The sequence below is a fragment of the Coloeus monedula genome (genome assembly GCF_965178545.1).
Source record: "Coloeus monedula genome assembly, chromosome: 4".
Lineage (NCBI taxonomy): Eukaryota > Metazoa > Chordata > Aves > Passeriformes > Corvidae > Coloeus > Coloeus monedula.
Window position 1 is genome coordinate 75,759,817 of NC_138784.1, and position 22,777 is coordinate 75,782,593.

At 67.4% G+C, this 22,777-nt stretch overlaps 3 protein-coding genes across 3 annotated transcripts; 2 read left to right on the forward strand and 1 right to left on the reverse strand.

Annotated features, from left to right (window-relative positions):
• Window positions 1–6,571: 6,571 nt before the first annotated feature.
• TYMP (thymidine phosphorylase) lies at window positions 6,572–9,852 on the forward strand (the record flags this gene model as incomplete). Its single annotated transcript, XM_082280386.1, has 8 exons — window positions 6,572–6,774; window positions 6,852–6,950; window positions 7,405–7,534; window positions 7,614–7,732; window positions 7,950–8,112; window positions 8,580–8,810; window positions 9,456–9,596; window positions 9,677–9,852. The coding sequence occupies exons 1-8, from the start codon at window positions 6,577–6,579 to the stop codon at window positions 9,850–9,852; spliced, it is 1,257 nt and encodes a 418-aa protein (XP_082136512.1). The 5' UTR covers window positions 6,572–6,576.
• A 187-nt stretch (window positions 9,853–10,039) lies between these two features.
• Window positions 10,040–11,734, forward strand: SCO2 (synthesis of cytochrome C oxidase 2). The gene is made up of 2 exons (XM_082280142.1): window positions 10,040–10,107; window positions 10,964–11,734. The coding sequence occupies exon 2, from the start codon at window positions 10,972–10,974 to the stop codon at window positions 11,713–11,715; it is 744 nt and encodes a 247-aa protein (XP_082136268.1). The 5' UTR covers window positions 10,040–10,107; window positions 10,964–10,971; the 3' UTR covers window positions 11,716–11,734.
• Window positions 11,735–12,648: 914 nt separating this feature from the next.
• On the reverse strand, window positions 12,649–22,057 carry NCAPH2 (non-SMC condensin II complex subunit H2; the record flags this gene model as incomplete). The annotated part of the gene is made up of 18 exons (XM_082280389.1): window positions 12,649–12,798; window positions 12,876–13,025; window positions 13,503–13,604; window positions 14,008–14,051; window positions 14,174–14,242; window positions 14,390–14,453; window positions 14,559–14,629; window positions 15,217–15,267; window positions 15,481–15,588; window positions 16,227–16,293; window positions 16,391–16,462; window positions 18,058–18,187; window positions 18,785–18,894; window positions 20,487–20,558; window positions 20,650–20,725; window positions 21,143–21,198; window positions 21,762–21,863; window positions 21,950–22,057. 18 exons carry the CDS (start codon window positions 22,055–22,057, stop codon window positions 12,649–12,651), a joined length of 1,602 nt encoding a protein of 533 aa, XP_082136515.1.
• Between the last annotated feature and the right edge of the window lie 720 nt (window positions 22,058–22,777).

Here is a 22,777-nt window from a genome sequence, read left to right on the forward strand (position 1 = left end):
TGCACGCTGAGACCCCCAAATTTCACACAGACCCCCCGCCCACACCCAAACCGCCCCCAGCCCCCCCTCTGCCTCCCACCCCCATCCGTTTCCCCCACCCTCAGCCCCCCAAACAGGCCCCCCACCCCAGAGCCGCCCCCGCGGGGCCCCAGCCGGGTTTGGGGGGCTCGCAGTGACACCCCCGCCCCGCCAGGGGCCCAGGCCACCAGGTGTCCCCGGGGGTGGCTGTCCTTCGGGGGACACTGCTACGGCTACTTCGGGCAGGAGCTGAGCTGGAGGAAGGCTGAGGTGGGTGCTGCTGGGGGGGGGGTGTGAGGGGGGTGCTGGGGGTACCCCAGGACCCCCGTCCGGACGTGGCCGTGTCCCCAGGCGTGGTGCCAGGCCACCGGCGGGGGCCACCTGGCATCGCTGCACAGCCCCGAGGAGCACCGGGCGCTCGCCGCCTTCATCGCCCGGCGGCCGCGGCGGGGAGAGGACGACGAGGAGCGGGACAAGGACCGGGACCGGGACCGGGAGGACGGCGTCTGGATCGGGCTGCGCCGGCGGGTGCGTGGCCTGGCGGGGCCCGGACCTGGGTGCCACACCGTGATGTGCCATCCTGGTGGCCCTGCCCGTCCCCTGTGTGACCCCTGCCTGTCCCCTGTGTGACCCCTGCCTGCGCTGCTACACGTCCCCGTGTCCCTCCTGTCCCTCCTGTCCCCCCGTGTCCCCCTGTACCCCCCTGTCCCTCCTGTCCCCCCGTGTCCCTCCTGTCCCCCCTGTCCCTCCTGTCCCCCTGTCCCCCCGTGTCCCCCTGTCCCCGTGTGAGCCGTCTGTCCCCGTCACAGCGCCAGGCCTGGCTCTGGGCTGACGGGTCCCCGCGGCGCTACTGGGCCTGGGACGGGGACGATGGCCCCAAGGGCCAGCCCTGCATCGCCCTGGAGGACTCGGCAGGTGAGGGGGGTCCAGGGAGGGTCGGGGGGCTGGGGGGGGTCCCTGGGATGGGGACGGGGACAATGGTCCCATGGGACAGCCCTGCACACAGCTGGTGAGGGGCACCCGCGGGTTGGGGGGCTCAGGGAGGGTCAGGGGGGCACAGGGGGGCACAGGGGGGCTCAAGTGGTGTCCGGAGGGCTCAGGGGGCAGGGAGGGACAGAGGGGCTCAGGGGAGGTCCAGGGGGCCCAGGGGGTGTCCGGGGGGCTCAGGGCTCTCAGGAGTGCCCGGTGCCAGCCCTGGCTCGTGTCCCCGCAGGGTTCATGGCCTGGGAGGGCGAGGCCTGCGGCGAGCGCAAACCCTTCGTCTGCAAATACCCGGCCTAAGGGGGCGAGGGGCGGCCCCCCAAATCTGCAGGCTGCCCCTCCCCTGTGCAGCCCCCCGACTCTGCGCCTGACCCCCGCCCCATGTCCTGCCCCACAAACCCCAAATCCCCATCCCGGACCCCAAACCCTGCTCCCAGTCCTGCCCTGCTGTGCTGTGCCCCAAACTCCACCTCCTGCCCCCCAAATCCCACCTCCTGCCCCCCAAATCCCACCTTCTGCCCCCCCAAATCCCACCTCCTGCCCCCCAAATCCCACCTTCTGCCCCCCCAAATCCCACCTCCTGCCCCCCAAATCCCACCTCCTGCCCCCCAAATCCCACCTTCTGCCCCCCCAAATCCCACCTCCTGCCCCCCAAATCCCACCTTCTGCCCCCCAAATCCCACCTCCTGCCCCCCAAATCCCACCCCCCGCCCCACTTCCTTCCCCCCAAACCTGTCCCCAACCCACCCCCTACTACAGGGCCCCACAACCCCATGTCCCACCCCCCAAATCCCGTCTCCTGACCCCTAAACTCCACATTTTCTGTACCCCAACCTGCGTCCTGACCCTCCAAACCCCAGCCCCCCAATCCCACCTCCAGCCCCACAACCTCTGGACCCCTGCCCCACACCTGACCCCTGCCCCCCCCGACAGCGGGACCCCCCAATAAAGCGGCCGAAGCACCGGGACCCCCCCGTGTCCCTTCTCTGCCTCTGTGCCCCACGGGTGACACCGACAGGGGACGGGGACCCCCATCCCACGTGGCCCCGGAGCCCCTGGGGGCACAACCGGAGGTGTCCCCAAGGGCAGGGGGTGTCCCCAAGGCAGCCCCTGGGGGTCTCAGCCAGTTTCTGTGTCCCCCCGTGTCCCTCTGCCCTCTTGTGTCCCCACGCCCCCCATGTTCCCACATCCCCACGACCCCCTCTATGTCCCCCATATCCCCGTGTTCCCATTTCCCCTCATGTGTCCCCATGTCCCCGTGTCCCCGTGTCCCCCACGTCACTCATATCCCCCACACCTCCCTGTTCCCCTGTCCCCCACTGTCCCTGTGCCCCCATGTCCCCTCCTGTCCCCCCCGTATCCCCCTCTGTGTCCCTGTGTCCCCCCATGTCCCCTCCAGTCCTTCCATCCCTGTGTTCCTGTGTCTCCATGTCCCTCCTGTCCCCCTCTGCTGTCCCCGTGTCCCCCCCAGCAGGGACGAGGCAGGAGCGGCCGGAGCTGGCCCGAGGATGGGGGTGGGGATGAGGGGGTGCAGCCCCCCGGGACCGCCCCGGGGCCAGGGACTCCTGGGGGGGCTGGGGGGGGCCATGTATGGGGTGCTGGGAGGGATCCATGGGGTCCTGGGGGGTTCCTGGGGGGGAGGTCATGTATGGGGTTTGGGGGGTTCGCATGTGGGGTACGGGGGGTTTATCCATGGGGTGCTGGGATGTATCCATGGGGTGAATCCATGGGGTGCCAGGATGTATCCATGGGGTGCTGGGGGTGCATCCATGGGGTGCCAGGATGTATCCATGGGGTGCATTTTTGGGATGCATCCATGGGGTCCTGGGGGTGTCGTATATGGGGTTCCGGGGGGTTCATATATCGGCTACGGAGGGTGAATGCATGGGGGGCTGGCATGTATCCGTGGGGTGCATTTTCAGGATGTACCCATGGGGTGCCGGGATGTAGCCATGGGGTGTATTTTTGGGATGTATCCATGAGGCGCTGGGATGTACCCATGGGGTGCATTTTCGGGATGTGCCCATGGGGTGCATTTTCGGGACGTATCCCTTGGGCTGTATCCATGGGGTGCCGGGCCGTATCCATGGGGTTCCCGGTGCTCGTTCCGCGGCGCTGTCGCCGTTGTCACCCCGGGCTGCTGAGCGCGGGGGGTGACACCGCCCTGGAACCCCGCGGCCTTTGTGACACCACGGCCACCACGCTGCCGCTGCCGGCGCCGGCGGCCCCGCAGTGTCACTTGTCACCACCGCCGCCACCACCGCCACCGCCGGCGCCGCTGCTGCCGCCCCGTCCAGCCCGGGCAGCCGCGCTGCGGGCACTCACGTCTCCCCCCGAGGGCCCTGGGGAGGGCGCGCCACCAGCAGAGCCCCCCCATGTCCAGCGAGGGCTGGGTGGGCCCCTGGAGACCCCACCGGCCCCGGACGGCGGTGTCAGCCAGGTTCCGCACCCCCGGGCCCAAGTACGAGCTGCCCGGCAGCATCGGTGAGTGCGGGGCCCGCGGGAGAGCGGGGCCGGGGGGGGCCGCGTCCCACCGAGCCCCCCTGTCCGTCCGCAGGCTGCGACCCGCACGACTCCGCCAGCCCCCGCGCCCCCGCCTACACCTTCGGGCACCGGGCGGGGGGTTCCCAGCAGCCGCGCTCCCCCGGGCCCCAGTACCTGGTGCCCGCCGGCTTCACCGCCCGCGGCGAGCAGCGAGGGCCCGCCTTCAGCATGGGCGGCCGCCCCGCCGCCCGGCCGGCCAGCAGCACACCTGGGCCAGGTGAGTGAGGGAGTGAGTGAGGAAATGAGGGAATGAGTGAGGGAGGGAGTGAGGGAGGGAGGGAATGAGTGAGGAAGGGAGGGAGTGAGGGAGGGCCGGCAGCCCCGGGCCAGCAGCCCCGGGCCGGGACCCCCGCGCAGCGCCCGCCGCTGACCCCCGTCCCCGCAGCGTACTATCGCCCGGAGCGGGCGGACAGGGTGACCCTGCCCTCGGCTCCCGCCTGCTCCATGAGCTTCCGCGGCCGCCCGGACACACCCCAGGAGACGCCAGGTGGGACAGGGGGCAGCCATGGGACCCCAGCGTGCCCCTGGGCTGCCACCCCGTCATCTCCCTGGGGTTGGGCTGGGACCCCCACTGTCCCTATCCCTATCCCTAACCCTACCTGGGCTGGGAACCCCTCGTTCCTTCTGTGTTGGACCGGGCTGGGGACCCCCATGATCCCACCTGGGCTGGGACCCCCTAAACTCCTCCTGGGCTGGGCTGGAATCCCCATCACCCCCCTGGGCTGGGCCGGGCCCCCATCTCCTCCTTGGGCTGGGCCCCCCACCATCCCCTGGCTGGGCTGAGCCCCCCCAGCACCCCGGGGCTGAGCCTTCCCTCCCCACCCCCGGGAGGGGGAACCCCCCGTGTCCCCCTGAGCCGTGTCCCCCCCCAGGCCCTGCCAGCTACCAGCTGCCGCCCGTGATGGGCTCCGGCCTGGTGAACAAGAGATCGGCCCCCCAGTACAGCCTGACGGGGCGCGGCCCCAGCATCTTCGACTACAAGACTAGGGTGGGGGGCCGGGGGGGCTGGGGGGCACCGGGATGGGGGGCTGGAGGGACAGGGGGATGGGGAGCTGGGGCATCAGGGTCCCAAGGAGCTGGGATACCAGGGGTCGGGGGGGTTGGGGTACCAGGGGTCGGGGGGTTGGGTACCAAGGGTGTGGGGGGCCAGGGTCTGAGGGCTCGGGTGCCAAGGGTGTGGGGGGCCAGGGTCTGAGGGCTGGGGTGCCAAGGGTGTGGGGTGCTGGGTGTCCGGGTTTGGGGTACCAAGGGTGTGGGGTGCTGGGTGTCCGGGGTTGGGGTCCCAAGGGTGTGGGGTGCTGGGGGTCCGGGGTTGGGGTCCCAAGGGTGTGGGGTGCTGGGGGTCCGAGGTACAGAGGGTGTGGGGTACCGGGGTCCAGGGGGCCGCATCACCCCCCAGTCTCCCCGCAGACCCCAGGACCCCTGAACTACAACACCGTGGACACCGACGTGTACATGGCCCGGGCCCCCCGCTGCACCATGGCAGGGCGGCCCCGGCCCCGGCAGGGCTCCATCACCCCCGGGCCCGGCGACTACAGCCCGCAGCAGGTGAGCGGGGACGGGCACGGCCGGGGGACAGGGACGCAGAGCCCCCCAGCTTCACACGGCCTCTGTCCCCCCGCAGGGCCAGAGACAAGGACAGAGCTTCGGCGTGCGCCACTCGGAAATGGTGATCCCCGTGATGGAGCCGCGCCTGTAGGGGAGCGGGGACGCGGGTGACACTGCTCGCCTGTGACAAACACGAGCTGCAGCAACACTCGCTCGCTCTGCTGGTGTCCCGCTGCGTCGCACGGGAAAGGGGGGGTGGGCCCCTTCTAAAGCCGCCCTTCCCCCATCCCGAGGAAGGCCCTGGCGAGGCCACGGAGTGGGGGATCCCACGGTGGGGTGGGACGTGCCAGGGGTGAGGGATGTGCTGCCGACCCTCTCCCTGCTCCAGTCCCATCGCCATCCCCATCCCCATCCCATCCCACCCAGGACCCGGGGCATGGCGGGCTCTGGGGACACCGAACAGGGAGGGGACACGCGTCAGCACCGCGCCTTGGGGACATCCCGCGTTCTGTGGGATCTGCGGGATGGGAGGGGGGGTCCCTGGCAGGGCAGAGCCCCCGGGCATCACCTGTGAGTGTCCACGGCGAATGAGGGACCCGGGGGCCACCCCTCGTGTCACCCCCTCGTGTCACCCTCCCCCCCGCCGCGGCGTCTCCCGTGCCCAGTTCGTTGCCCCGGGATCAGAGTCCACGGCCGGAGCCGCCTCGCCGCCCGCGGGCAGCGGGCACGGGGCACGGGGCACGCACGGGCAGGTCCCGGCAGCGCCGGGGAAGGCGCGGCCGTGCGGGAATCGGGAGCGGCCGTGCGGGCTCGGGGTGGCGGCTCCGAGCAACCGGGGCGCGGCCGTGCGGGCTCGGGTGCCATCGGTGCCCCTTCGGGGTGTCCCTGCTGCCACACCGCGGTGCCGGCTGTCCCGAACCGGGGTGCCAGCTGTCCGGGACCGGGATGGACCCCCCGACCCCCCTCCCCAGCCTGATCCGCAAGAAGCGGGACGGGGAGCGCCTGGAGGACTCCGAGATCCGGAGCTTCGTGCGCGGCGTCACCGAGGGCACCGCGCAGCAGGGACAGATCGGTGCGGGGGGAGGGACGGGGGACAGCCCGGGGGCCGTGGAGCGGGGACGCGGCCGGGGAGGCGGCAATGGGACACGGACGGGGCGGGGAGCGCGGGCAGAGCCGGGGGGACATGGCCGGGGCAGTGACACGGGCACAAGGGGACACCGGGGCAGGGGGGTGCCAGCAGTGCGGGGACTGCAAGGGAAACGCCGGGAGGTGACGGTGGGTCCTGGGCAGGGGACACGGCTGGGGCCCACCCTGGGAGGACAAGAGAGGGACCCCAGGACGTGGCAGAGGGCCATGGCCAGGGGGGTCCTGGGGAGGGCACTGAGGTGACCCCGGAGTGTCCCCGGGTGCCACGGGGCAGGTCAGGGCTCCACAGGAGGGCACCAGGGAGGTGACATGTGGCCGGACGCTGTCACCTCAGGTGCCATGCTGATGGCCATCCGGCTGCGGGGCATGGACGCGGGTGAGACACTGGCCCTGACCCAGGCCATGGCCAGCTCGGGCCGGACGCTGGCCTGGCCGCCCGCCTGGCACGGGCTGGTGGTGGACAAGCACTCGACCGGTGGCGTTGGGGACAAGGTCAGCCTGGCCCTGGCCCCCGCGCTGGCCGCCTGTGGCTGCAAGGTGAGGGGGAGCCGGGGTGGCGCGGGGACAGGGGGGTGTCCCCGAGTTCCCTATGCCCACCTGTGCCCCCCCCCCAGGTGCCCATGATCAGCGGGCGCGGGCTGGGCCACACCGGGGGCACCCTGGACAAGCTGGAGTCCATTCCCGGCTTCCGCGTCTCCCAGAGCCCCGAGGAGGTGACGGAGGGGGGGTGAGGGGTGAGGGGTGAGGGGTGAGGGGTGAGGGGTGAGGGACGGGAACACCCTGCAGGCACCCGGCTTGGGGGCACCGGGGCTCCAGAGGGGTGTGGGTTGCCATTGGGGCGCCCATGGGGTGGCAATGGGGTACCGGCGGGGGGGCAGTGGGATGTGGGGTGCCCATGGGGTGCTGATGGTGTCTGAAGGGGAGGGGTGGGTGCTGATGGGACGTCCGTGGGTTTTGGGGTACTGACGGGGTGCAGGTGCCAATGGGGTGCCAATGGGATGGCGTCGGGGGGCCAATGGGATGTGGGTACCACTGGGGTGTCAGGGGGCTGGCAGTGGGGTGTGGTTGCCCATGGGGTGTCAGTGGGGTGTGGGTGCCAACGGGGTGCCACTGGGCTGGCAATGGGGTGCCAGTGGCGCGTCCCCGGGATGCCGCCGGGGCCCGCAGATGCGGCACATCCTGGCGCGGGTGGGCTGCTGCATCGTGGGGCAGAGCGCGGAGCTGGCGCCCGCCGACCGGGTGCTCTACGGGCTGCGCGACGTGACGGCCACCGTGGACAGCCCGGCCCTCATCACCGGTACGGGCGGGCGGGGACGGGGCAGGCGCGGGGCGCGGGGAGGGGGCGCAGGCGGTGACCCCCGCCCCGCCCGGCCCAGCCTCCATCCTCAGCAAGAAGGCGGCGGAGCGGCTCTCGGCGCTGGTGCTCGATGTGAAGTTCGGGGGGGCCGCGCTGTACCCCACCCAGGAGAGCGCGCGGGAGCTGGCGCGGAGCCTGGTGAGACCCCCCGGGATCCCCCGGGACCCTCGCCCGACCTGCCCGACCTGCCCCTGCTCGCTGTCCCTTCTCACTGTCCCTGCCCCTGCCCTCTCTCCTGACCGCTCTCCCTGTCCCTGCTTGTCCCGTATCCCTGCCCCTGTCCCCATCCCTGCCCGCTCTCCTGCCCACTCCCCCTGCTCGCTGTCCCCGCCACCCCACGCGTGTCCCCGCGCAGGTGGAGGTGGGCACACAGCTGGGCATCCGCACGGCGGCCCTGCTGACCCGCATGGAGCAGCCGCTGGGCCGCGCCGTGGGCAACGCGCTGGAGGTGCTGGAGGCGCTGGAGTGCCTGGGGGGGCGCGGCCCCCCCGACCTGCGGCACCTGGTCACGGCCCTGGGTCAGCGGGGGACACGGGGGACACGGGGGGGACACGGGGGGGACACGGGGAGACAAGAATGGGGACACGGGGAGACAGGGAATGGGGTCACCCCGACCTGCGGCACCTGGTCACGGCCCTGGGTCACTGGAGGACACGGGTCCACAGATACGGGTCTTGTGTCCGGTCCTGACCCCCAACCCCGGGTCCCCCTGCACCCCCTAACCCCGGGGTCCCCCTCACACTCTCTGTCCCCTCCTAAGCCCCTCCTGGGGTCCCTGTCCCGCAGGGCCGAGCGGGGGTGCGGGGGTGCCCAGGGGGGCTGCGGGCGGTGTTTGGGGGGTCCCTGGGTGGGTCCCAGCCCGTGCCCGGTTTTGGGGTGCAGGCGGGGTGCTGCTGTGGCAGTGCGGGATGGAGCAGGGGGGCTGCGGGCGGTGTTTGGGGGGTCCCTGGGTGGGTCCCAGCCCGTGCCCGGTTTTGGGGTGCAGGCGGGGTGCTGCTGTGGCAGTGCGGGATGGCCGCGGGGGCCGAGCAGGGCCGTGAGCGCCTGGCCCGGGCTCTGGACGATGGGTCGGCCCTGGGCACGTTCGAGGCCATGCTGGGGGCGCAGGGGGTGCCCCCCGACACCGCCCGGGGTCTCTGCACCGGGACCCCCGCCCAGCGCCGCCAGCTCCTGGGAGAGGCCAAGGTCTGCGAGGAGCTGCCCGCGCTGCAGGAAGGTGAGGGGGACCCCCACCCCAAATCCTCCACCCCAAATCCCCCATCCTCCCTCCACCCCCTCCGGGGGGCTGAGAGTTCCCCCCATTCCCGGTGGCCCCATCCGCCCCCTCCTGCCCCTTCCCACCCCTCGCCCCTCCCCGGGATGCTCAGGACCCCCCTGGGGGTCTTCACCCCCACACCTCTGCCCCCCATCCTCGGGGGTCCCCAAAGCCCCCTGCCCCACACCCTGCGCCTCGGGGGTGCCTGGTTCCCAATCCCCTGTTCTGGGGGTCCTCACCTGTGCCCCCTGCCCCACATCCCAGAGCTGTCCCCACCATGTCCCTCTATGTCCCTGACCCCCATGTCCCTGACCCCCGTGTCCCTGTCCCCCTGGCCCCTCTCCCCTCAGGCTGGGGGTCTCCCACGTCCCTGACCCCCATGTCCCTGTCCCCCTGACCCCCTTTCCCCCAGGCTGGGGGTCTCCCACGTCCCTGACCCCCATGTCCCTGTCCCCCTGACCCCCTTTCCCCCAGGCTGGGGGTCTCCCATGTCCCTGACCCCCATGTCCCTGACCCCCGTGTCCCTGACCCCCTGGCCCCTCTCCCCTCAGGCTGGGGGTCTCCCATGTCCCTGACCCCCATGTCCCTGTCCCCCTGTCCCCCCAGGCTGGGTGCAGCAGGTGCGGGCGCTGCCCCTGGCGCGGGTCCTGCACGGCCTGGGCGCGGGCCGGGCGCGGGCCGGGGACCCCGTGAACCCCCGCGTGGGCGCCGAGCTGCTGGTGGGCACCGGGCAGCACCTGCGGGCAGGTAAGGGGGGCTCAGGGACCCCCGAAGCCCCCGATCGCCCCGCTGTCCCTCACGGTCGCCCCCGTGTCCCCCTCCCTCAGGCGAGCCCTGGCTGCGGGTGCACCACGAGGGGACCCTCGGCGCCGAGGGGCTGCGGGAGCTGCAGGACGCGCTGTGCCTCGGCCCGGAGCCCCCCCGAGACCCGCCGTCGCTGGTGGCCGAGACCATCCTGCCCTCGGAACCGGGCGGTGCCGGGACTCCCAATAAACCGCGATGATCCCGATATTGCGGCCATGTCGCGACTCCCTCCCGCGGGCGCCCTTCACGAGGGGTCGCGGGGCCGTGGCGCCACCTAGCGGTGGAAGAGGGGAACGCGCGGCTATGGCCACGCCCCTACGTTGGCCACGCCCCTACGTTGGTCACGCCCCTTCCTGCCCGGCCCCGCCCCCTGCCGGTATTTCCGGTTCCGGCGGCAGCGGCGCGGCGGCTCCGGGCGGGACGGGGCGCGGGGGTCACAGGGCGAGGGTCAAAGGTCAGCGGGGATGGACACTGGGGGCATGGGGAGGGGTCCGAGGGCCGCAGGAGGGGGGAGATGAGGGCTTGGGGGCATTTGGGGGAGCGGGGCGGGGAGGTGAGAGGGCGGCAGGAGGGGGCAGTGGGGGCCCAGGGATGGCGGGTACAGGGTGGGGGTCAGCGGGCACTCGGGGGTCAGGGCTGGGGGTCCGCAGCGCAGCAGGAGGGGGGGCAGGGGGCATTTGGGGGGAAGGTCTAGGGGTCCAGAGCAGCAGGGCACAGGGTGGGGGTCAGGGGGCATTTAGGGGGCAGAGCTGGGGTCAGAGGGCGTCAGGAGGGGTGGCATGAGGGGCTCAGGGGACATTTGGGGAGCACAGTGGGGGTCCAAGGGCGTCAGGAGGGAGCAGGGAGGGCTCAGGGGACATTTGGGGAGCACAGTGGGGCTCCAGGGGCATCAGGACAGAGCAGGGAGGGCTCAGGGGACATTTGGGGAGCACAGTGGGGCTCCAGGGGCATCAGGACAGAGCAGGGAGGGCTCAGGGGACATTTGGGGAGCACAGTGGGGCTCCAGGGGCATCAGGACAGAGCAGGGAGGGCTCAGGGGACATTTGGGGAGCAGAGTGGGGCTCCAAGGGTGTCAGGAGGGGTGGAATGAGGGCTCAGGGGACATTTGGGGAACACAGTGGAGGCACCAGGAGCATCAGGACAGAGCAGGGAGGGCTCAGGGGACATTTGGGGAGCAGAGTGAGGGCACCAGGAGGGGTGGCACGAGGGTTCAGAGCGCACTTGGGGGACAGGACCGGGCTGAAAGCCCCCCCGGGCAGGGTGGCAGGGGCCGCCGCCGCCCCCCTGACCGCAGTGCGCGCTCTCCCCAGCCCCGGCGATGCTGCTGCGCTCCCTGCGCCCCGTCCGGCCCCTGCTCCCGGCGCTGTGCCCGCCCCGCCGCCGCCTGTCCGTGCCCCCCGGCGCGGCCCGGCTCCCGCTGCGGCAGCGGCTGGCGGTGGCGGCGGCGGCGGCGGCGGCGGCGGCGGGGGGCTGGCTGTACCTGCGGCACCAGAAGGAGCAGCAGCGGCGCTCCCGCCGCCTCCGAGAGCTCCGTGCGCTGGCGCTGGGCCAGGGCGACTTCGAGCTGCGCGACACGGCGGGCGCGGCGCGGCGCAAGGCGGATTTCCTGGGCCGCTGGGTGCTGCTGTACTTCGGCTTCACGCACTGCCCGGACGTGTGTCCCGAGGAGCTGGAGAAGCTCAGCCGCGCCGTGCGGCTGCTGGAGCGGGACCCGGCGCTGCCGCCCGTGCAGCCGCTCTTCGTCACCGTGGACCCCGAGCGCGACGACGCGGCGGCGCTGGCGCGGTACCTGCGCGACTTCCACCCGCGCCTCGTGGGGCTCACCGGCACCCCCGAGCAGGTGCGGGCGGCGGCCGGAGCCTTCCGCGTCTACGTGAGCGCCGGGCCCCGCGACGCCGACGGGGATTACGTGGTGGATCACTCGGTGCTCACGTTCCTGGTGGATCCCGACGGGCTCTGCCGGGACTGCTACGGCCGCTCCCGCACGGCCGAGGAGCTGGCGCGCAGCGTCAGGGGACACATGGACACCTACGAGCCGCTGCCGCCCGCGGGGGGCGAATAAACGCGGCGGGGACGGCCCGACGGAACGCGGCCCGGCGTGGTGTGGGGTGCGGGCCGGGGGAACCGGGATAGAGCCGGGAGTGGGGCCGGGGGAACCGGGATAGAGCCGGGAGTGGGACTGTGGAACCGGGAGAGAGCCGGGAGTGGGGCTGGGGGAACGGGGATAGAGCCGGGAGTGGGACTGGGGGAACCGGGACAGAGCCGGGAGTGGGACTGGGGGAACCGGGATAGAGCCGGGAGTGGGACTGGGGAACCGGGATAGAGCCGGGAGTGGGGCTGGGGAACGGGGATAGAGCCGGGAGTGGGACTGGGGGAACCGGGACAGAGCCGGGAGTGGGACTGGGGGAACCGGGATAGAGCCGGGAGTGGGGCTGGGGAACCGGGACAGAGCCGGGAGTGGGACCGGAGGACATGGGAGAGAGCCGAGGGAACCGGGATGGGAGGGGTGGCATCGGGGGGAGGGGACGTCTGACAGCCCCCAGTGCCCCCCGGGTGTGTCCGGTGGGGAGGGACAGAGCCCTGGTGGGGGCTACAGCCTCCAGGGGTGTCACACGGCAGGGAGGGGACACCTGAGTGACCCCAGTGCCCCCCAGGAATGGTCAGGAGGAGGGGTTTTGGGTGGGCAGGTGGAGGGACCCCCGGGTATGTCCCATGAGGGGGAGAACGTGGGTGGAGGGACACCCCCAGACCCCACTGCCCCCCCAGCAGTGTCACATGGCAGGGAGGGACCCCTGCAGCCCCCCAGAAGTGTCCCATGGGGCAGGGGGCTCTGTGTAGGTGACTGGAGTGACCCCCCCGCCAACCCCAGCCCCCCCAGGCCCCTCCCCGTGGGTTGGGGTCCCTGTGCAGGTGACCAAAGTGACCCCCAACCCCTCCCCACTGCCCCCATCCCATCCCCCTCGGAAGAGGCTTTCCCTTAGCAAAGCGGGGGGCTTTATTTGGGGCGGGGGTCCCTCTGGGAGGGCAGCTGGAAGCTCTGGAACCTCTCGTGGGCCGGGCGGGCCGAGAGCGGCCGCAGTCGCACCGTGTCCAGCGCCGCCTCCAGCCCCGCGTCCTGCGCCAGCTCCACCACGCCGTCGTTGGCCTGCGGAGGGGACAGCGGGGTGGCCACGCGTCCTGGCACGCCCAGAGACCCCCCCGGGGATCCCCCCGAAGCCTTACCAGCTGCAGCGAGGCCAGCAGGTAGCGGCACACCTCGAACGGGGGCTGCCCGGCCACCAGGCTGGCCAGGGAGTGCCACCGGCCCGGCCCCGCGCAGCCCTCGGTCAGCGCCAGCCCGTAGGCACGGACATCGAACGGGGCACGGGTCTCCTGGGGGACAGGAGGGGTCAGAGAGGGGTCAGGGAGTGCCACTGGTCAGTGCCAGCCCGTAGGCACGGACATCGAACGGGGCACGGGTCTCCTGGGGGACAGGAGGGGTCAGAGAGGGGTCAGGGAGTGCCACTGGTCAGTGCCAGCCCGTAGGCACGGACATCGAACGGGGTCTCCTGCAGGTATGGGGGGACTTGGGGGGACAGGGGCTGTGGGGTGGGCAGGGGGCTAAGGGGTGGGCACAGGGTGCTCAGGGTGGGCAGGGGGCCCGCTCAGGTGTGAGCAGAGAGGTGCAGAGGGGGCTCAGGGGTGACCAGGGCTCTGCCAGCCCCCTGCCCACCCCAGGTGGTCTTTGCCCACCCTCGTCCCTTCTCACCCCAGCCCATCCCGGAGGTTCCAGCCCACCCCGGAGGTCCCAGCCCTCCCTGGGGGTCCCAGCCCACCCCGGGGGTCCCAGCCCATCCCAGGGGTCCGTGCCTGCTCCCGCAGCAGCGGCTCCATGCGCTCCTCCCAGAGCCGGACGTGCCGGGACAGCTCCGTCTCCTGCATGAACTTCCGGGAGCTGGCCACGAACAGCTCCTGAGGACACGGGGACAGGGATGGGGACACCCCGGCACTCCTGGGACACCCCCAACCCTCTGGGGACACCCCCGTGCTCCTGGGGACACCCCCAACCCTCTGGGGACACCCCCAACCCTCTGGGGACACCCCGGCATTCCTGGGACACCCCCAACCCTCTGGGGACACCCCCAACCCTCTGGGGACACCCCAGCGCTCCTGGGGACACCTTGACCTTCGTTGGGACACCCCAACCCTCCCGAGGGCATCCCCAACCTCTGGATCCTCTGGGAAGACCCCCAACCTCTTTGGGGGGACCCCTAGCCCTCTGGGGTGCCCCCAACCCTCCTGTGGGCACCCCCAACCCTCCTGGGGACCCCGTGACCCTCTGGGGTCACCGCCCCGTCCCCACACCAGCACCTACCACGTGTCCGCGCACCAGCTCCTCGTATGAGGGTTCAGGGGGGTCTGTGGGGAAAGGGGGTCACCAGAGGGGGGGGCAGCACCCAGCCACACCCGTGGCGGGGACAGGGGACCCCCAGGGACAGACGGGGTGGGGAATTTTGGGGGGCAAAGGGTGGGCAGCTCACCCAGGGATCCTTCCCCCAGCTCCTCCGACGCCTCGGGCTCCGCGTCCTCGTGCTCCACAAAATCATCGTCTGCCGGGACGGGGACACCCCTCAGTGCCCCCCTCCGTGCCCCCAGGACCACCCCCAACCCTCTGGGACCCTCCCCTTCCCCAGCCCTCCGGGAGGGGTGACCAGGCCCCGCAGGCAGGAGGGATTTGGGATTCGGGGTTCCAGCACCTGCCCCTTCCTCGCAGTCGGCCCCGCACTCCTGCTGCTCCAGCTCCGGCTCCCACGGCGGCTCCTGGGGGGGAGGAACAGCCCTGAGCCCCCCCCCGAGGACCCCCAGAGCGTGGGCAGGGGGTGCTGGACCCCCCCTGCCCCCCAGCGTAGCCCCCACCCCACTCACCCCCCGGCTCTGGAGCTTCCTGTGCGCCGCCAGCCGCTCCTTGAAGTGCCGCCAGTAGAGCAGCTCCAGGTCTGTGGGGATCGGGAACGGCCATTTGGGGCGGCCCCTCTGCGCCCCCCAAAGCACAACCCCCCCCCAGGCCCCTCCCAGGCCTTTGGGGTGCCCTTCCCCTTTATCCTCTTCCCATGGCAGGAGCTGGTGTCCACCCCCCCCCAGTTTTGGGGTGTCCGTTCCATCCTTCTCCCATTCCAGGAGCAGGGCCCTTGTATGCCCCCCCCCCCCCCCCAATTTTGGGGTGCCCTTCCCCTCTATCCCCTCCCCTCTGCAGGACCAGTCCCTTGTGTCCCCCTCATAGAGTTTTGGGGTGTCCTTCCCCTCCATCCTGTCCCTGCTGCAGGACAGGGTCAGTTTTGGGGTGTCCTTCCCCTCCATCCTGTCCCTGATGCAGTACAGGGTCAGTTTTGGGGTGCCCTTCCCCTCCATCCTGTCCCTGCCACAGGACAGGGTCAGTTTTGGGGTGTCCTTCCCCTCCATCCTGTCCCTGATGCAGTACAGGGTCAGTTTTGGGGTGTCCTTCCCCTCTGTCCCCTCCCCAGTGCAGGATCCAGTCCCTGGTGTCCCCCAGGACTGGGAATGTCCCTGCCCGTGTCCCCCTCACCTGCAAACGTGGGGCCCTTCCTCCTTTTCCGGCCCTCTGTGACGGTGTTGTCTGGGGGAGGGAGCAGACCAGGGGTCATTGGATGGGAATTCCATGGATTTATCCAAGTTGGAAAAGCCCCCTGAGCCCACCGAGACTCCCCCAGCACTGCCAAGGCCACCCCTGCCCGTGTCCCCAAGTGCCACAGCCACGGGGCTGTTAAATCCCTCTAAAATCGGAGGCTTTGAAATCCTTTTGGATCCCGATCCCGCGGGAATCACTCACAGGCTGTGGAGAACCAGCCCATGAAATCCTGGAGCTTCCTCGGGCCCCTCCTCTTCCTCTTGCCTCCAGCTACGTACTCCAGGCCCTGCGGCACCAGGAAGGGCGTCCCTGCAGGTGACACAGGTGACACTGGGGGTGCGGCCACCCCGAGGGGCTGGGATGGGCAGGGGGCCCTGCTGGGTGTTGTGGGGCTGGGAGTGACCCAAGGTGGGGATGGGAGTGACCCAAGGTGGGGCCAGGAGTGACCCAAGGTGGGGACGGGAGTGACCCAAAGTGGGGCTGGGAGTGACCCGAGGAGGGGACAGGAGTGACCCGAGGTGGGGACGGGAGTGACCCGAGGAGGGGCTGGGAGTGACCCGAGGAGGGGCTGGGAGTGACCCGAGGTGAGGCTGGGAGTGACCCCTGTGGGGCCAGGAATGACTCTCCCATGGGACTGGGAATGACCCACCATGGAGCTGGGAATGCTGAGGGATATGTGGCCGGGAATGACCCTCCATGGACTGGGAATGACCATCTGTGGGGCTGGGGACACTGAGGGACACATGGCCAGGAATGACCCTCCATGGGCTGGGACTGACCAGCTGCAGGGCCAGGAATGGCCCCTGTGGGAGCAGGAATGACCAGTTGTGGGGCTGGGGACACTGAGGGACACATGGCCAGGAATGACCCCCTGTGGGCCAGGAATGACCCCTGTGGGCCGTGCTGCCCCTGCACCCCCAGAACGCCCCAACTTGCCCCGAAAATACCTTTCCTAAAGGGCTTCTCCTCGGAGTCTGCGAAGGGGTCGAGGCTCTGCCACGGATCCAGCTCCTCCTGGCACAGGGGTGACGATGGGCAGGGGCTCCAGGGTACCCCAGGGGGTCCCATCCCGCCCGGATTTGGGATCTGCCCGGCTCCGGGCCCCCCTTACCTTGCTGTGGGCTTTGGGGTCCTGGCTGGGGGGTCTCTCCCGCAGGACGTACCCCCGGGACTGGGGCGTGGCCTGGGGGACACGGAGAGGGACAGTGAGGGACAAGGGGGATCCAGGGAAGGGCTGGGGGGCTCCATGAAGGAGTGAGGGGTGGCAGGGAAAGAGTGAAGGGATCTGGGGAAGGAGCAGGGAGATCTGGGGTCTGGGGAAGGAGTGGGGAACCCCTGGGGTCTGGGGAAGGAGTGAGGAGCTCCAGGGAAGGAGTGGGGAGCTGTGGGGCTCCAGGGAAGGAACAAGGGGCTCCAGGGATCCAGGGAAGGAGTGAGGAGCTCCAGGGAAGGAACAAGGGGCTCCAGGGATCCAGGGAAGGAGTGAGGAGCTCCAGGGAAGGAGTGGGGAGCTGTGGGGCTCCAGGGAAGGAACAAGGGGCTCCAGGGATCCAGGGAAGGAGTGAGGAGCTCCAGGGAAGGAAAAAGGGGCTCCAGGGATCCAGGGAAGGAGTGAGGGGCTCCAGAGAAGGAACGAGGGGCTCCAGGGATCCAGGGAAGGAGTGAGGGGCTCCAGGGAAGGAACAAGGGGCTCCAGGGATCCAGGGAAGGAGTGGGGAGCTCCAGGGAAGGAGTGGGGAGCTGTGGGGCTTCAGGGAAGGAACAAGGGGCTCTGAGGAAAGGGGCAAAGGGATCCAGGGAAGGAACATGAGCTTAGGGGCTCCAGGACTCCAAGGAGGGAGTGAGGGGTTCCTGGGAAGGGGTGAGGGACAACAAGGCTCTCTCTGGGAAGGAACACGAGGCTCCAGGGATCTGGGAAAGGAACACGAGGCTCTGGGGCTCCAGGGAAGGAGCTCCAGGGATCCAAGGAAGGAGCACAGGCAGCCCCCCACAAGGCCCTGCCCCCACAGACCCTCTGAGCCTCAATGTGTTCGTTAGGGACCAGAGTCACTTCCATGTCATCCCCCAGGGCCTCGGCACTGTCGTCATCGTCAGGTCCTGCAGCACCTGGAGGTCAGGTGGGAATGGGCAGAGGCTGGAGAAGCTTCCAGGACCCCCCATTCCTACACTGTCTGCCAAGGAATCCCCCCTGGAGCTTCTCCTGCCAGGGCCAAGGGGCAGCAGAGGGCAGGAGCAGGGGATCGTGGAGTTGGCTGGGTTGTAGAAATCCCTCAGAGCCCGAATCCAACCATTCCCAGCACTGCCAGGGCCACCACTGCCCATGTCCCCAAATGCCACACCCACACAGACTTGAAACCCCTCCAGGGATGGGAGCAGCCCTTTCCATGGGGAAATTCCTGCTGATGCCCACCCTGCCCCTCCCCTGGCCCAGCCTGAGGCCGTTCCCTCTCCTCCTGTCCCTGTTCCCTTCGAGCAGAGCCCAACCCCCCCGGCTGCCCCCTCCTGTCAGGGACTTGTGGAGGGATGAATTCACCCCTCAGCCTCCTCTCCAGCATCCTGAAGGGACACAGGGACACCTGGATGTCCCTGAGCAGGTGCCAGCCCTCACCTGCCTCCTCGGGGACGCTCAGTGCCGGCAGCGGGGCCGTGCCGCAGCCAGTGCTCGGAGGCTCCGTGGGGCCGGATCCGGGAGCTGCTGCCAGGGGACGGTGACAGTGAGCTGCTGGCAGTGACGGTGACAGGGACACCCCAGAGCCCCCCGGTACCTGTGGCTGCAGCCAGGGGCTGCTCCAGCTGCAGGTCGGCGGGGCAGAACTTGGCTGTCTCCAGCAGGAAGGCGCCGGAGGCGTGGGAGGTGCAGGTGTTCATCTGGAAATCCCAGCGGCTCCCCAGGAGCTCCCCGCTCCCGCTGCGGGAAATCCCGTCAGGGATTCCCCCACACACAGCCCTGGGGGGTCCCCAACATCCCCCGGGCCAGCCCAGGGTCACCCCGGCCCTCGCAGCAGCACGGGACTGGCCGGATGTCCCTGCACATCCCGGGGTGTTCCTGCTCCTCGCCAGAGCCCCGAAGGAATTGTGCTTTTAGCCTGAGGGAGCCTGGCTGGAGCAGGGGAGGGGACAGGGACAGTCCCAGGAGGGACTGGAGCAGGGAAAGGGACAGGGACAGTCCCAGCCAGGGATTGGAGCAGGGAAGGGGACAGGGACAATCCCACCCAAGCATCCCAACTGGAGCAGGGAAAGGGACAGGGACAATCCCAGCCAGGGATCCCAACTGGAGCAGGGGAGGGGACAGGGACAATCCCAGGAGGGACTGGAGCAGGGAAAGGGACAGGGACAATCCCAGCCAGGGACTGGAGCAGGGAAAGGAACAGGGACAATCCCAGCCAGGGATCTCAACTGGAGCAGGGGAGGGGACAGGGACAATCCCAGCCAGGGACTGGAGCAGGGAAGGGGACAGGGACAATCCCAGCCAGGGAGGGGACAGGGGCACTGCCAGGAGTGGCACCTCAAGAGGGGATCTTTCTTCTTCTCCGCCTCGTCCAGGGGCACCACGGCCATCGGCGTCAGGCGAACGATGCTCACGGCCCCGCAGGGCACGGGAAGTGCAGAGAGAGCCTGGAAAGGGGGCACTGTCCCCAAAGCCACCATCCCTGCTGGATGGCCCCGGGCTCACCCGGGAAAATGCTGCCGTGGGGGGGAAAGGAGGGGGGAAAGGAGCGGGGAAAGGAGGGGGGAAAGGAGGGATGAGAAGGAGGGATAAGAGGAGGAAGAAAAGGAGGAAGAAAGAGAAAGAAAAAAAAAAGGAGGAAAAGGAGAGGGAAAAGGAGAGATAAAAAGAGAGATAAGAAGAAGAAAAGGAGAAAAAAAAAGAGGAAGAAAGGAAAGGAAAAAAAAGGAGGAAAAGGAGAGGGAAAAGGAGGGATAAGAGAAAGAAAAGGGGAAAGAAAAAGAGGAAGAAGGAGAAGAAAAAAAAGGGGGAAAAGGAGAGGGAAAAAGAAAGGGAAAAGGAGGGATAAAAAGAAGGATAAGAGGAAGAAAAGGAGGAAGAAAAAGAAAAAAAAAAGGAGGAAAAGGAAGAATAAAAAAAAGGATACAAAGAGGGATAAGAGAAAGAAAAGGAAAAAGAAAAAGAGAAAGAAGGAGAAGGAAAAATAGAAGGAAAAGGAGGGGAAAAAGGAGGGATTAAAAGAGGGATAAGAGGAAGAAAAGGAGGAAGAAGGAGGAGGGAAAAAAGGAGGAAAAGGAGGGGGAAAAGAAGGGATAAAAAGAGGGATAAGAGGAAGAAAATGAGAAAGAAAAAGAGGAAGGAGGAGGAGGAAAAAAAGGGGAAAGGGAAAAGGAGGCATAGAAAGAAGGATAAGAGGAAGAAAAGGAAGAAGAAAAAGAGAAAGAAGGGGAAGGAAAAATAGAAGGAAAAGGAAGGATAAAAAGAGGGATAAGAGGAAGAAAAGGAGGAAGAAAGAGGAGGAAAAAAAGAGGAAAAGAAGGGGAGAAAGGAGGGATAAAAAGGATAAAAAGAGGGATAAGAGGAAGAAAATGAGGAAGAAAAAGAGGAAGAAAAAGAGAAAGGAGGAGAAGGAAAAAGAGAGGGAAAAGGAGAAAAAAGATGAAAAAGAAGAGGGATGAACAGAGGAATAAAAGGAGGGATAAAAGGAGGAAAATGAGTGGTAAACAAGAGGAAAAAAAAGAGTAAAAGGACAAAAAGGGGGGATAAAAGGGAAGATAAAAGGGAAAAAAGGAAGAATAAAAAGAGGAACAAAAGGAGAGATGAAAGGAGAAAAATGAAAGATAAAAAGAGGAACAAAAGGAGAGATGAAAGGAGAAAAAGGAAGGATAAAAAGAGGAACCAAAGGAGAGATGAAAGGAGAAAAAGGAAGGATAAAAAGAGGAAGAAAAGGGAAGGCAAAAGGAGAAAAAGGAAGGATAAAAAGAGGAAGAAAAGGGAAGGCAAAAGGAGAAAAAGGAAGGATAAAAAGAGGAAGAAAAGGGAAGGCAAAAGGAGAAAAAGGAAGGATAAAAGGAGGAACAAAAGGAGAGATGAAAGGAGAAAAAGGAAGGATAAAAAGAGGAAGAAAAGGAAAGGTAAAAGGAGAAAAAGGAAGGATAAAAAGAGGAACAAAAGGGAAGATAAAAGGAGAAAAAAAGAAGGCGAGAAGGAGAAAAAGGAAGGATAAAAAGAGGAGTAAAAGGCACCTGGTTCCTCTTACCGCACGCTGCCGGTTCCTCCTCGTGCTCCCGCTGGCCTGGCTGGTTTCCAGGATGTCATCCAGGGACACGAACTGCCAGGAAAACCCCACCAGTGTCACCCCAGCTCCGAGGGACACCGAGGGAGCCCCTGGAGCAGGACACGGAGCACAGGCCCATCCTCACCTCCTTGGCCCTGCCCGTGAGGGCGGCGCGGGCATCGCGGCTGTCGAGGCACAGGGAGGCAGGAAGCTTCTCCTTCCTAGGGAAAGAGGGGCTCAGGATCCGTGGGAGGGCTGGGAAAGGCTCCCTGCAGCCCCGCTGAGGCCCCTCCAGGTGGGAAAATCCCACGGCAGGATGGGGTTTGCCCTCCTGTTCGTGTCGGTGTGGGAGTCCCAAGGAGCCGGCAGCACGTTCCAAAGGGATTTTCCTTTTGGAAAAGGCTCCCTCGGGCTCCTCTGGACCCCTAAACCACCATGAACCAGGAGAAAAATCATCCCAGATTTCGTTTGTGCATCCTTTGATGTTCTTCCTAAGCCTGGGATGCACCTGCCAGGGCAGGAATGGGAGTGGGAATGGCCCGGGATCAGGGCAGCTTCTGCAGGGCAAACCTCCCACTGGGAAGGGAAAATCCCTCTGGGAAGGGAAAATCCCACTGGGAAGGGAAAATCCCACTCACTTTTTCTTGAAGATGCTGTCCAGCGCCTGGTGGACCAGCATGTACAGGTGTTCCACCTGGAAAACAGCGCCTGGAGCTGGGAAAGGGGGGAGCAGCTCCTGGGAAAGCCCCTCCACCTGAGGGACTCCCCCCCCTCCCGTTATCCCGGGGCAGCTGGAGTTCAATCCACAGGGTCTTGTTGTTCTCTTCTCCTTTTTTCAGCCATTCTGAGGCCAGATTTGGGGAAATCCCTGGAATTTGGAGCAGCCTGGGGCAGTGGGAGGTGTCTCTGCCCACGGTGGCACTGGATGGGCTTTGAGGTCCCTTCCCACCCAACCATTCCAGGATTTTGTGGTCAAAAACATTCAATATCCCACGATTTTGTGGCAAAGCAGGATTTTATAACCCACCCTCTGGAGGAAATCTGGAGAGCAGCCAAACTCCTGCTCCTCCCCAGGGCTGCCAACGCCTACAAAGGGACCAAATTTCGGGGCGATGAACTGAAATCCTTTCGTTCCCATCAAGGACTCAAAGCCAAAGGGGGATTCCAGGGCGACCCCATGGACTTGTGGCAGCTCAGGGATCACGGAATGGGCCCGGCACAGGATCGGGATGAGGCAGGGGTCACCTGCATCCTCACCTTCTTGCTGTAGATGCAGGCAGAGCCCTGGATCAGCATCGCTGCCTCCAGGAAATTCATGGTGGTTTTCCCGTTGTCGAAGGAAATGCTGATCTGATCCAGCTGGGAAAGGCAGGGAGGGAGCGGCTGAGTGCCGCCGGGATTCGGGGTGGCACAGGGGCGGGGCTGAGGCGGGGGGACGCCGTTACCTCCCCCAGGTACTCGGCGAGCTGGGCGGCCACGTCCACCTCCCAGTTCTTGGTGAGGTCCCGGATGGGCTGCAGCAGGTGCAGGAAGCGGGAATCCGCCTCGTCCATGCTGGAATGCCGGCTGGAGAGACCCCCCCCGCGCCCCAAAGGCAGCCTCAAACCCCGCAGCTCCGGAGAAAGGATCCCACAGGGAATGCTCTGCGTGCGGCTCACCGGGAGCGTGGGGCAGGGCACATCCCGGCAGGAATCTCTGCGGGAATCCCGGCGAGGCTGCATTGAAACGGGAAGACGCTCCAGGCAACGGGGAATTGCTGGGGTTGGAAAATCCCCAGCCCGACACCCAGATCCCAACGCTGGTCCCGATTCCGGCTCTGATCGTGACCCCAGCCCCAGTTCCCGTCCCAGCCCCGATCCCAGTGCTGCCCCTGGCTCCGACTCCGGCCCTGATCGCGATCCTGACCTCGATGCGATTCCGACCCTGGTTCTGACCCCGACCCCAATTCCCAGCCCTAACTCTATCCCGGTCCCGATCCCAGCCTCAGTCCCGGCCCCGATCCCAACGCCGAGATCCCGGTCCCGACCCTGACTCTTATCCCGATCCCATCCCTATCCCGACCCCTCACCTGACCCCGACCCCAATTCCCATCCCTAGCTCTACCCCGCTCCCAACCCCAATCCCGACCCTGATCCCGATCCCAAGCCCAAATTCAATTCCAATCTTAATGCCGACCCCAATCTCCATCCCAATCCCTACCCCAACCGCGATCTCAACCTCAGTCCCGATCCCGGTCCCTGTCCCGATGCCGGTCCAGATCCCGATCCCGGTCC

Bases quoted from the DNA above. Each gene is read 5' to 3' on its own strand.
- SCO2 (XM_082280142.1), top strand. From the start codon at position 10,972: ATGCTGCTGCGCTCCCTGCGCCCCGTCCGGCCCCTGCTCCCGGCGCTG.